This window comes from Taudactylus pleione, unplaced genomic scaffold (assembly GCF_031769625.1).
Source record: "Taudactylus pleione unplaced genomic scaffold, aTauple2 ptg000048l, whole genome shotgun sequence".
NCBI lineage: Eukaryota > Metazoa > Chordata > Amphibia > Anura > Myobatrachidae > Taudactylus > Taudactylus pleione.
In genome coordinates, this window is record NW_028284450.1 from 2,267,368 (window position 1) to 2,281,305 (window position 13,938).

Below are 13,938 nucleotides of genomic sequence, written 5' to 3' on the forward strand. Positions count from 1 at the left end.
GCTATCAGCCCAGACCTGGTGTGCCCTGGAGAGGGTTAACTCCTTTATTGAGGGTGTGTCCACCTTGCCAGGGATCCCTGGCCTAGGCTGACTAGTGGCCAGGTGATGAATTCGCTGGCCGGGGACCCGGTAAATGGATCCTATGGCTGTGGCATTACAGTCCGGTGCTGGTTGTGGAAAATACAGGGGAGCCCTCCATTTTTTTTTACCCTGTATTTCCACAACCAGGACTGGCTCAGAAAAGCCCCGTGCTGGTTGTGCTTTTAGGCGGGTGGCCCTATGTCATTTAAAAAAAAAAAATAACACTTCTATAGGTTTTTTAACACAGAAGCATGCACGGATCTCACTGATCTGTGCATATTTCTGTGTAACTCGGACCTGCTCAGGCTATACTCGCTAGTCTGAAGCAGGTCTGTTATTTTACGAGTTTTAGGTCAGTATTAGTGTGCCAGTTAAAAACTTTGGCCAAGTGGTATCCTCTCAATGACAAAACATCTGGATGTGAGTTTTGCCATTGCGCGTTGCTGGGGTGTGAGAAACATGCGAGTTTTAAGGTTCTCACACCCTATTATATTGGGTGAGTTTTAAAAATATGTGAGCATAGCGCTGTACTTGCACATTTGCAAAACTCGGACTCTATTACATTTGGCCCCAAGTGTCTCTTAAAAAAAAAATTACTGTAGTGTTTTAAAAAAGGGCAGATAATTTAGCGCTACACTGGTTGAAGACTGAATCTCTTGCCAGAGAACTTTGATTTAAACAATGTCCATTGACGTTTTTTAGCTTCTACCTTTTAATGTATGTTAAACAAAATATTAGATGAGTGCAACTCAACCAATTCCATGTTTACTGATTTCCTGTTTATACACAATGATATAATACGTTTTTATTTTAATCATTTTCTTATTGGGCCATTAATTGTTTCAATGTACACATTTAATGTGTTATGTTAATGCATTTTTTTTTCTCCTTTAATAGGAAATCCCAGCCTTCTGAAATCCCACAAGTAATAAGGATACCTTCATGTTTATAAATAGAAATAACAATGCAATAGCCAACTTAATGACTGATTTACAGAACTGTGCAAACATTTTAGGCATGTGTGGTAAAAATGCTGCAAAGTAAGAATGCTTTCAAAAATAGAAGGGTTACTAGTTTATTTTTATCTATTAACAAAATGCAAAGTGAATGAACAGAATAGAAATCTAAATCAAATCAATATTTGGAGTGACCACCCTTTGCCTTCAAAACAGCATCAATTCTTCTATGTACACTTGCACACAGTTTTTGAAGGAACTTGGCAGGGAGGTTGTTCCAAGCATCTTAAAGAACTAGCCACATATCTTCTATGGATGTAGTCTTGCTCAAATCCTTCTTTCTCTTGCAATCCCAGACAGACTCAGGCAGACTTGATGATGTTGAGATCAGGGCTATGTGGGGGCAATATCATCACTTCCAGGACTCTTTATTCTACGCTGTATGTCACGACCCTGGCTACTTTTTCACCTTTCTGCCTTGAGACTTACCCCTGCCAACTGTCCCGTGGATCTGTATGTACAATTTGCCTGGGAGATCTGCTCTAATCATGCTGGCTGCAACACTTCTGTGTATACATTCGGACTATGGCCCTCATTCAGAGCCGTACGCTCTGAGCAGAGCGCACGCTCTGAATGAGGGCCGCCCTCCATGAAAATGGAGCGTCCTCCTGGATGCTCGTATAGCTGTGGGTCACCACCCACAGCCTATACGAGCGTGCATTTTGATGGCCGCGATGGTCGTGACCATCGCGACCATCGAAACTGCGAGCCGGAGCTTGCGGTTGAGGTTTTCAACCGCAAGCTCCGGAGTGATTCTGGCTCTATCAGAGCCAAAATCACTCCCACTGACATCACTAGTGATGTCAGTGGGCCGGCCTCTGACGGGAGGCGTTCCCGTGGGAATGCCCCCGTCAGGGAGGCACGCCCCCGGCACGCCCACCAAAGGGGGCGTGCTGTCAATCAACGTCGACAGCACGCCCCCTTTGATCAGACACAACGAGCGAAGGACTTTCCTTCGCTCGTCGCGTCAGGTGCATGCGCACGACGGAGCTCCCTCCGTCGTGCGCATGCTCAGTGCATAACATCGACCCACTTGCGAGCGGACAGCCGCTCGCGAGTGGGTCTGAATCAGGCCCTATGTTCTTCTTTCCCCATTGATTATTCACCTGGGCCTTTTTCTATCTGTGAACACTGCTAGCCTTGATTGAAATTGCAGGTGTAGTTCTGACACTCGGGACTGCTGATATGATTGCTTCCTCTGCATGTTGTGCCCTCCACCACTCAGAGTGCTTCTGCCAGACCACCTGACCAAATCCACCAATTCCTGCCAGACCCAGGGTATAACAATCCTCCTCTGATAGCATTCAGGGCCTGAGCATCTCATTACTTCCCGTGGTGTACAGATTGTGCTACTTTTGTCTCCCTGTGTACAAGTGTATCCTAGGCTCCTGCTAGTTCCCAGACCAGTTCATCCAGTAATCCTGCTGGCAGCTTTACCTGGCACATCTGGAAATCCTGCTGGTTCCTTGACCTGTTCATTCAGCAATCCTGCTGACAGCTATACCTGGCACATCTGGACATCCTGCTGGATCTCAGACCAGTTCATCCAGTAATCCTGCTGACAGCTATACCTGGCAAATCTGGAAATCCTGCTGGATCCCAGACCAGTTCATTCAGTAATCTTGCTGACAGCTATACCTGGTGCACCCAGAAATCCTGCTAGTTCCCAGACCAGTTCATTCAGTAATCCAGCTGATAGCTATACCTGGCACATCCAGAAATTCTGCTGGTTCCCAGACCAGTTCATGCAGTAACCCTGCTGATAGTTATATCTAGCACATCTGCAAATCCTACTGGTTCTCAGTCCAATTCAGCAAGCCTATTAAAGTTTCTCAGTCCAATTCTGCAAGCCCACCTACTAGTACCCCGTCCAGCTCAGCAAGCCTTCCTGCCGGTCCCAGTCTGGTTCCTCCAAGTTATCTACTGGTTCCCGGTCCAATTCTGCAAGCCTACCTACTGGTACCCCGTCCAGCTCAGTAAGCCTTCCTGCTGGTCCCAGTCCAGTTCCTCAAAGTTTTCTACTGGTTCCACTCCAATGTTACTAGTTTCCTGTTCCTGTCATTTATCATCAAAGGCAGTTCTCATTGCCATACAATTCATATGCAAATAGAGCTATTTACATCATCCATGGTTCCAGTCAAGCCGGTCTCTGCTGAATCCAGTTCAACTCCTGAGTCAGGTAACCCTCAAACACCAACCGTGACCGTATGCTCAGGCCTACCGATGGTGGTGGATCAAGCACATAATACAGGACCAAATGCTTTCCGTAACCTGGTCGCTCGCTTGGATTCACAGGAGGTGGTACAGCATCAAGTACTACAGCTTTTGCAAATTCTGACAAGTCGGCTAGATAACATTCAGATCACACCTGAATCCCTAACTACCTTCCATCAACTGCTGGAACAGCTACAAGCTCTTCTCATCAAAATTTTTTGGATCATTCCCGAGTTTTTTAGTACTACTAAAACCTCTGCCTTGGAATCCCTAAGAACCAAATACCCTTCCATACCAAGTAAAGTGAGACATTGAAGTTACCCATGCCCCAAGTTCCCTGTGGCTGAACACCAGCGGCGCAAAGATTTACATCTCTGTCTCTATTGTGGAGGTTCTGACAACCTCATTAAAGACTGTACCCTCTACAATTCCAACAGTAATACCAAGTGTCAACGGCTCAGTGCCTGTCCTGGTCCCATCCCGGATTCTGCTTGTTCCGGATCCATCCCGCATTCTGCCTGTTCCGGTCCCGTCCTGGATTCTGCCTGTTCTGGACCCAGCCCGGATTCTGTCTGTTCTGGTCCCAGCCTGGATTCTGCCTGTTCCAGTCCCAGCCCGGATTCTGCCTGTTCTGGTCCCAGCCCAGATTCTGCCTGTTCCTGGCCCAGCCCAGATTCTGCCTGTTCCGGTCCTAGTCCGGATTCTGCCAGTTGCAAGCTGGATGGAGCTTCTTCTAGTTTCGCACACCAGGAAGGGGTCTCAAGTTTTGTTTCTCAGAAGGGGATTTTAAGTTTCATTCCCCAGGAGGGGATTTCAAGGTCCACACCCCAGGAGGGATTCCTAGTCTCATACCCCAGGAGGGGGTTTCAATTTTATTGCCTAAAGAGGGGGTTACAAGCTTCGCCTCCCAGGAGAGGGATTTGAGTTCCACACCCCAGGAGGGGGTTTCAAGTCTCTTACCCCAGGAGTGGGTTTCAGGTTCCAGTTCCCAGGGAGGAGTGTCTTGTACTACTAATTCTAATCATGGTTCCTGTTCAGCATCTCCTGTGAATATCGTTCCAGTGAACAACAATCTCTGTAGTCTATTCTCGGCTTTGATTGTTAATGGTACTGCCTCTAGCTCCTCTGGACCCCTTCCAGTTTCATCAATTGGTACAAATACCGAACATCTGTCAGCTTCAGTTATTTTGACCCCCCATCAATCGGAGCATCCTCAAGTTTCCTCCAGCCCTGCACCTGAAAGTGCTCCACAATCCTCAAACACACAGGATTCATTGGATACTCCAGTGTGCATTTATTTTGATGGGTACTTATCACAATACTATGCATTAATGAAACAATACTCTGCCATCATTGAAGCAGATCCAACTTGTGGTATCACCCCTACCAACATCGCTAAGTTCCTTTTCCTTTCCTTTAGAGGTAAGGCGTTGGACTGGGCCAATCCTATCTTCGAGTCCAATGATCCAATGCTTCTAAATATAAAGACTTTCAGTGAAGCTGTTATTAAAGAATTTGGTCCTAAACCTGTAAAACAAAATTCTATTGACAATCTTCCTTTTAACGAAGTTCCTAGTTCCAAAATTTTGTCCAGTCTGTTTGTCCTACCAAGAATCCATCCTTTGCTCAGTCTTCCATTCCCCCGAAGTCCGAACAAGGTCATGTTTTTGAGGGTCAGTGTGTTGATTTCCAACCATCCAAGGAAAGCAGCTCTATTGAATTGGCATTCCCAAATATGAGATGTGCGCATACAGTACCTCCTCGTTCCCTTCGTATTACTGTTCCTCCCAGGAGTCCTATCAGTTTTCAAGTAATATTAATTCTTCCATTCTACCTTTAGATACTGACTTGGAATCTGAGTTCGATCATGAACATGATAATTCTCCATTTCCTGAAGACCATCTGTGGTTTGACGCTGTCCTACCCAGTCACGTATTTCCACAGGAGTTACCAGTAACTAATACATCTGAGGTACCTACATTTCAGAAAGGAAAAGGTTCCAAGTTAAAGACCAAGGAATTTTCATGTTCACAATCAGATCTTTCACCTTCTATAGATAAGACCAGTTATTCAGCTAAAGTTCTTAGCACTAAGCAAAGTCTCCTGGGAACAGATAAATGCTTGAAGGGCTTAAGCTTTGTAATCGCGGGATTCTTGAAGTCCATTGAAAATGAAAAAGCTCAGTTGTTAATTGAGAGTTATGGAGGCAAAGTTTCTGGGAAGATTTGCAGTAAAATCAATTATCTTATTATGCGCCATTATGGTGGAAAATCCAAACGAGTGAAAGCAAAGAGTTTCAGAGTCAAAATTATTAATGAGGATGGCTTGTTTGAATTGATTGATATTTTTCACCAGGGAATTATTTTTTGAGCAAATCACCTCAGGAAGCAATATTCCAGCACCTTCTAGAGATCTTAAAGTTTCGAGTTCTTGAAGAGATCTGACAGGCTCAATAAAGATTTAAAAAGTTTTTCAGTTTTTCTGGCATTTATTTTTTTCGTGTTCTCATATGCATATATTTGGGTGTCCAGAGTCCACCAATAAAGAGGGGAGGTACTGTCATGACCCTGGCTACTTTTTCACCTTTCTGCCCTGAGATTTACCCCTGCCAACTGTCCCATGGATTTGTATGTACAATTTGCCTGGGAGATCTGCTCTAATCATACTGGCTGTAACACTTCTGTGTATACATTTGGACTATGTTCTCCTTTCCACAGTGATTATTCACCTGGGACCTTTTTTGTCTGTGAACACTGCTAGCCTTGATTGAAATTGCAGGTGTAGTTCTGACTCTCAGTACTCGTAATATGATTGCTCCTTCTGCATGTTGTGCCCTCCACCACTCAGAGTGCTTCTGCCAGACCACTTGACCGAATCCACCAATTTCTGCTAGACCCAGGATATAACAATTCTCCTCTGATAGCATTCAGAGCCTGAGCATCTCATTACTTCCCATGGTGTACAGATTGTGCTACTTCTGTCTCCCTGTGTACAAGTGTATCCCAGGCTCCTGTTGGTTCCCCGACCAGTTCATCCAGTAATTCTCCTGGCAGCTATACCTAACACATCTGGAAATCCTGATGGTTCCCTGACCAGTTCTTCCAGTAATCCAGCTGGCAACTATACCTGGTACATTCAGAAATCCTGCTGGTTCCCAGACCATGTCATTCAGTAATCCTGCTGACAGTTTTACCTGGTGCATCTGGAAATCCTGCTGGTTCCCAGATCAGTTCATTCAGTAACCCTGCTGATAGCTATATCTAGCGCACCTGGAAATCCTACTGGTTCTCAGTCCAATTCAGCAAGCCCACCTACTGGTACCCCGTCCAGCTCAGCAAGCCTTCCTGCCAGTCCCAGTACGGTTCCTACAAGTTACCTACTGGTTACCGGTACAATTCTGCAAGCCTACCTACTTGTACTCCGTCCAGATCAGTAAACCTTCCTGCCGGTCCCAGTCCAGTTCCTCCAAGTTTTCTACCGGTTCCACTCCAACGTTACTAGTTTCCTGCTCCTGTAATTTATCATCAAAGGCAGTTCTCATTGCCATACAATTCATATGCAAATAGAGCTATTTACATCAAGCCAGTCTGCTGAATCTAGTTCAACACCTGAGTCAGGTAACTATCAAACACAAACCGTGACACTGTACATAGGAGCTCATTCAGACCTGGACGCTAAACTGTGCTCTCTCACACCGTCAGGGGGCGGGTATGCAAATGCCATGATTGCACAGCATGGCTTTAGGTTGCCCTCTATGTCTTAGAGAGCGAGATTGAGCGATCGCACACCGGTGAAATGACGCCCACTTTTCTTACTTAGCACACATCATCTCCAGGAAGTGTTTGAATAATTAGAGAGCCATTGGAGAGCCATTGGAGCTGCCTTGAGGTAGACCCTACCCTGCCGCAAGCACTGCAATCACTGCAGGCTGAAATATAACCAGGTGACGTGTACAATGATGCTTCCATGCTAATTATGTATGCCCAAAGAACGGCGTTTTGATGCACAGGTATGCCTGCGTTTGTTCATCCACTCCCCCCGTTCACAAGCACCTTCCCCTGTTACCACCCACAAATGACACTATCTGTCACTCAAAATAGCATCCAGTCTGTGTACTACGAGCACACGATTCCCGATCGCAGTGAGTGGCTTGTGCATGCGCATATTGCCACATACGTATGCGCAGATGGGCAACAATCACCCATAGCATGCGACCGCGGCTTAGTGAGTGGGTCTGAATCAGGCCCATAATTCTTAATGACATTGGCTGTATGTTTGGGGTGGTGTCCTGCTGCAGACATCTCCATGATGGTATTGCATGATGGCTAAGTACCTGACTGTATTTCTCAGCATTGAGGACACTATTAATCCTGACCAAATCTCTAACTCCATTTGCTGAAAAGCAGCACCAAGCTTGCAAGGAATCTCCACCATGCTTCACTGTTGCCTGCAGATACTCATTATTGTACCGCTCTCCAGCCCTAAATCGAAAAAAACTGCCTTCTGTTACAGCCAATATTTTACATTTTGACTCATCAGTCCAAAGCACCTGCTGCCATTTTTCTACACCCCATGTTTTTGTAAATAGTTGAGTCAGTTGCCTTGTTTCCACGTCAAAGGTATGGCTTTTTGGTTGCAATTCTTCCATGAAGACCACTTCTGGCCAGACTTCTCTGAACAGTATACCTGGGTTCCACTGGTTTCTGTCAGTTCTGAGCTGATGGCACTGCTGGACATCTTCCAGTTTCAAAGGGAAGTAAGCATGATGTGTCTTTCATCTGATGCACTAAGGCCGTGATTCAGAGCCAGACGCTCTTTGTGAGTGCTCCCTCTGATTCAGGGTGTTTTTTTTTTTACCCCCCTGCCTCCAGGTCGCTCGCTAAGCTGTGGGTGACCACCCACAGCTTTAGCGGGCGGCCTGGCAATGGTCACGATTATCGCGACCATCGGGCTTGCGACAAGACCCTTGTGGTGGGGTCTCGTCCACCGCAAGCCCCAGTGAACTTCCTGCTCTATTAGAGCAGGAAGTTCACTACTGACATCACTGGTGATGTCAGTAGGGCCGCCCAAAAAATGGCAGGCATTCCTTTAGGAATGCCTCTGTTTGTCCAGCCAACCCCCCTGCATGCCTACAAAATGGGGCGAGCTGTCGGTCACAATCGACAGGGAAGTAATTCCTACCTCAAGTGCTGCGAGCAGTTCAGATGCCGTTCGATGTTCCCGATTAATCTAATAAAAACAGGAGATGACGTGATTTGCGAACGGCAAAGGGGCGTCTTGAAAAAACAGCGAGCGCATTTAGTGGACGCTCACACAGATATAGAGGCGTCCTCACACCGCAAAGAGCGAGCACTCAATTTAAATATCCAGCCCCTTTTTGAGAGCGAGCGGCCGCAAATAGCGTCCGGGTCTGAATCAGGCCCTGTGTTTCAACCTACATATGAAAATGATCATTCACCTTTTTGGTATGATTGGGTAATCATACACCTGACTATAATTCTACAAAATCCCTGACTTTGTGCAACTGTACCTAGAAGAATTGGTGCTGCTTTGAAGGCAAAGGGTGGTCACACCAAATATTAATTTGATTTAGATTTCTCTTCTGTTCATTCACTTTGCATTTTGTTAATTGATAAAAATAAACTATTAACACTTCTATTTTTTAAAGCATTATTACTTTGCAGCATTTTTTCCACACCTGCCTAAAACTTTTGCACAGTATTGTATTTGCCTAAAATCACTTATTTGATTACAATATGTATTTGTCTAAATACAAATATATATATTATATATTTTTTATAAATGTTTAATTTGAACTAACCATATGTTTGAAAAATTGACTAATTGCTATTCTTAGCTTGGCGTTGAATGCAACCCCCAATAAATACATTGTTAAGTATTAGCCTTACATTCCAAAGCCACTTTCTTACATATCCCATTCCATTTCAAAACAGACAGCTAAAATACTCCTGCATCTTTCAGATAGTGACATCACTGTACCTGCAAATTTTCCAAACCAGCAAGTTTTTATTATTTAGAGACGCAACCTATTTCAGAGGAGTGAAAAATAGCATGATTCATATATTAAATTACTTACATTTTTGTTATATTTAATGTATATTATTATACACTACACATAATATATTTTATATATTAATTTCAATTATTGGTTTTACTTGTCCTTTAATAATACCTTTAGCTTTATATGAAATTTTCAGCTGGTTGATGAACACAGCTGAAAATAGAGTTTTTCCTCTGAACTCCTATCAAACAGGTTTAATGTAAAATAGTTCTGTCCGAGCCATTAAAATCTATGATGAAGAAAAGGATCTGCACCATCTCACTGAAGGTACTCATGAGCCAATGGTAGTATTTGCTGCCTTATAAAGGAAAAATAGGGTTCCAGAACCTCTTGTGGTAACTTTAAGATAGATCCTTTTAGGTCCTTCCCTCCATTAGAATTTATGTTTGATGTCTATAAAAGTGTCCTATCCTACATCTCTAAGTACACTTCTTCCTTCAACTCTTACTCCAATTGCCGCCTCATCTCCTCATTCTTTAACTCACTCACTTGCCAAGTCAGTTTATCTACTAGACTCACCCAGGGCTGCAACTAGGGTGGTGCTAGAGGTGCACGTTAACCGGGTGCCGGAATGCAGGGGGTGAAAAAGGGCTGACTCGCGGTGGATTGGGGGCTGCAGATTCAGAAAACAGCAATCCAAAAATGGCCGCCGCCAAGGAGGAGACAGATGCTAGTGGTCCTTACTGGACCTCTAGTGTCTGTCTCCTCCTTGGCGGCGGCCATTTTTGGATGGCCGTTTTCAGCAGACTCCATGCGGACTAGCCTATTGGACATCTAGTATCTGTTTGGCCAGCGCAATGCAAACAGCGTTCCCAGAAGTGCCAGGAGAAGCTGCTGAAAGCTGCATCTTCTCCCATGAAACCCCATAGCAACAAGCATAAAACCCATAGCAATGAGCATGAAACCCCCTGGCAACAAGCATGACACCCCCTGGCAACAAGCATGAAACCCCCTGGCAACGAGCATGAAACCCCTGGAAACTAGCATGAAACCCCCTGGCAACGAGTATGAAACCCCCTGGCAATCAGTATGAAACCCCCTGGCAAGGAGCATGAAACCCAAGCAACGACCATGAAACCACATGGCAATGAGATTGTAACCTCTGGCAATGAGCATAAACCCCATGGCAATGAGCATGTAACCCCTGGCAACAAGCATAAACCCCATGGCAATGAGCATAAACCGCATAGCAACGAGCATGAAACTCCCTGGCAATGAGCATGAAACCCCTGGCAACGAGCATGGAACCCCTGGTAATGAGCATAAAACCCCTGACAACGAGCAGGTAATTTTAAAGTAATTAGAAGCCTTACTGTGGGGCATAAAATGGTGTCGGGCAAATATGTAAGTAGCACTTTGGTAATAGGCATTACAATGTGTGGCATAATGTGTAATGGGCATTATGGTGTGTGAAATAATGTAAGTCACTATACCAGGGACATCTGAGTAGTGCACTGCCTTATGGAGGAGCAAGGACAAAATCCAGGTACGGGAAGGGAGGGGGCACAAAATTGCTGCCTTGCACCGGGTGACAGATATCCTAGTTTCAGCCCTGACCGACTTGTTTTTTGAGTGCACACACAAACACACACACTGCTATGATATTGCTATGATAGGAGAGCCTGTGGGCCTGAGTCACACACAATCTGTATGCAATGCCAATGCTCACATAGTTCAGAGAATTTTTGCAACTGCGCATACACACCAAAGTGCCGACTGGAGTGACAGGAGCTGGGTGCTGCACTGTAGCATTACATGCAGCACTCAACTCCTGACACAGTGAGGGAGCCGGCACTACACACAGAGTGGTACCCAGGGGCAGTCCACATCTCTGGGACCCCCAGTGTGACTGAAACTGGGATTGTGCCATGAGGCCACACCCCCTGTCTGCAAGGCCATGCCTCCTTTTTTATAACCCTCATTGCACTGGGTGTCACCACGGGGAGGGACGCCATTGACTCTGGCAACAGACACAAGAGTGAACTCAGCTGCATCCATCTCTGAATAAGGCCCTATGTTTTTTCCATATAAAATCTTTTACAATTTTTTACGATATTTCGAAATGTATAATATATGCTTACATGGTTGTACAGTTCAAAAGATATATTTAACCAGAGAATATCTTTACATGCTTTTGTGTAATCTAATGAAGAGTGCCAATAGGGGGAGGGGAGTGGGTACCCTCCAAGCCCGTGTCAGCGACTCTCCCCACTGCTTTGCTCACTACTGCTTGCCGCTTCTCTATAGGGGAGCAGCTGTAGCAGCACATCGGGCAGTGAGAGAGTGGAGACTGCTGCTCTCTCGCTACCTGATATGTGGCTGCACTGCTGCCCGCTGTACAGGAGCAATCAGCGTTAGTGGACAAAGCAGTGGGAGATGTTACAGTTGGAACCGACCCCCTTTGCTCAGAGCAGCGACGCACATAGTAGTTTGTTAAAATGTTTTTTGGAGAGGGTGTGACTCGTCTCCCTGATCTGGCCATGCCACCTCCCATTACCTGAGTCTACCCCATTAGAGCTCTCAACATCCCTGAGTCTAATGCTGCAGACCCAAATCCATGTAAAAACCCTCTGCTTGCCTCTCAAACTATATATATTATACTTACTTACCCTTACACAGTTACATTGGAGACCTCAGATTTTTACTTTACATGGTGAAGCCCTCTACTGTATATTGTTTAATCACCCCCCTAACTAAAGGTAATACAGTTTAACATATATATATATATATATATCTATATATATATAATCCCACTGAACCATATAAACTGACAATTTATAAATCAACACAGAGTTGTAGTGTTGCTATCCTTTAGCAATCACCTAGTACATAATATGACCTCATAGTTTTACTTTCCTGTATGTACATACAATCGTGAGTTATACTGTACATTGGTGCATCTATGTTCTTTTTAAAAAAAACAATGTAATAATAACTTATTTTATATTTTCCAGAAAACCAGCAAATACATTTGATAATCCTGCATTTGAAGGTTTGTGTTACAAATCATTGTGCGGTTGTATTCCACTGGTGATTACCCCTAGTCCTATCACCAAGAAAAATACCGTAACAACTATGTTGAGGTGGATAAGAAATTTTTCCAGCACTAGTGCGATTACCCACCTCAACATACAGTAGTTGTTATGGCACAATTACGTCTGTGACCAGTTTTAAATATATAGATATATGTTGTTAGTTAAAACTATTATTTTCTTCCTTATATACTGTAGCTCACAAATGAATATTATTGTTGTTGTTATTATTATTATTATTATATTTATTATTATCATTTGTATATGGTGCCACAAGTTTTCCGTAGTACAAAGGGAAAAACTAGTATACTATTAAGAATAGTATATTATTATAATAGATCGCTACTTCATTTTAGACATATTAAATTAACTAATTCGGGTTTACAGAAGTGGAGGTGTTGCCCATAGGAACCAATCAGATTCTACTTATCATTCATCTGGTACCTTTCAGAAGATAAGATTGGTTGCTATGAGCAACACTTCCGATTCTATAAGCCTGCACTTCAGTAAATATACCTCTTAAAGTCTTCATATAGATTATTTGCCTTTCACTGTCGAGTTGATAAATATTGATTACATAGTAGTGACTGATACTTTAATATCAGAGATCAGTGAGATTAAAATAGGAGACATGTTGACATCAGATCTTTCTGAGGACTCATTGTCAGCCACGGCATTAGAGCCTGTTAACTGCTTTCGGAGATTCCCTTCATATTGCACAAGTCTGAATCAAGGAATATTTAAAATATCATTGGTTCGACTTTATTACAATAGAAAAAAAATATAGTAGCCATTAAAAGACTCAACGATTCAGTCTCTTTAACTAAAATAGAAGACATCACTAAGATGTTCCCCAGATGTATATACAGCTACTGCAGTGGCCTCTATACTTTTTATGAAACTCTTAAAAGAAGCCAGTCTCCTAACAATTACTTAAGATCAGGGAATACTACAGGAGACAGGTATCACTGCCAAGGAAATAAAATACAGTATTTCTAACTAGTAATTGCAAAAAAAAACTAGATAGTTTCACAAGGGTTTATTTCAAAACACTCCAGTAGCAGTTAGTAGCAACTCTCTTAGAATCTAACGATACTGAATTAGAACCTCTATACACTCCTTCCTATACCTTCTAATATCCTGCCTATACCTTCTAATGATGACGCTAATTTGCGTACGCAGTCATACAGTAAATAAAGACTTCAGACCTGGAATCTGTGGTTCCAAAGCACAAAGTATTATTCAAGTAAAAGTACAGTCAGTTACACGCTATTGATCCATACACAATTAGGCACAAAGGAATTATACAGACCCAAGTACAGTATACATACGCAGCGCTTCCGGACCAGATGTTAGTTATCAGCAACAAACCCCTCGTCAATCAGCATTCAGCACGAAGACTAAGACCCAGTGTTGGAGCACACATATTTATACCCCCCAGATAGACAACACAATAGAGAAGTTTGTTGCTGATGCCATTGGTTCCCAAGGGAGATGCATCTGTTACAGAGCG

General features: G+C 43.8%; 1 protein-coding gene across 2 annotated transcripts in view; it reads left to right on the plus strand.

Annotated features, from left to right (window-relative positions):
• LOC148537611 (E-selectin-like) overlaps window positions 1–13,938 on the plus strand; it is a 228,256-nt gene that overhangs the window by 190,702 nt on the left and 23,616 nt on the right. For both annotated transcript variants that reach the window (XM_088460535.1, XM_088460536.1), the window contains 2 exons: window positions 979–1,006; window positions 12,348–12,385. In XM_088460535.1, the coding sequence (XP_088316661.1) occupies window positions 979–1,006; window positions 12,348–12,385 (66 nt within the window). The remainder of the gene's footprint in view (window positions 1–978; window positions 1,007–12,347; window positions 12,386–13,938) is intronic.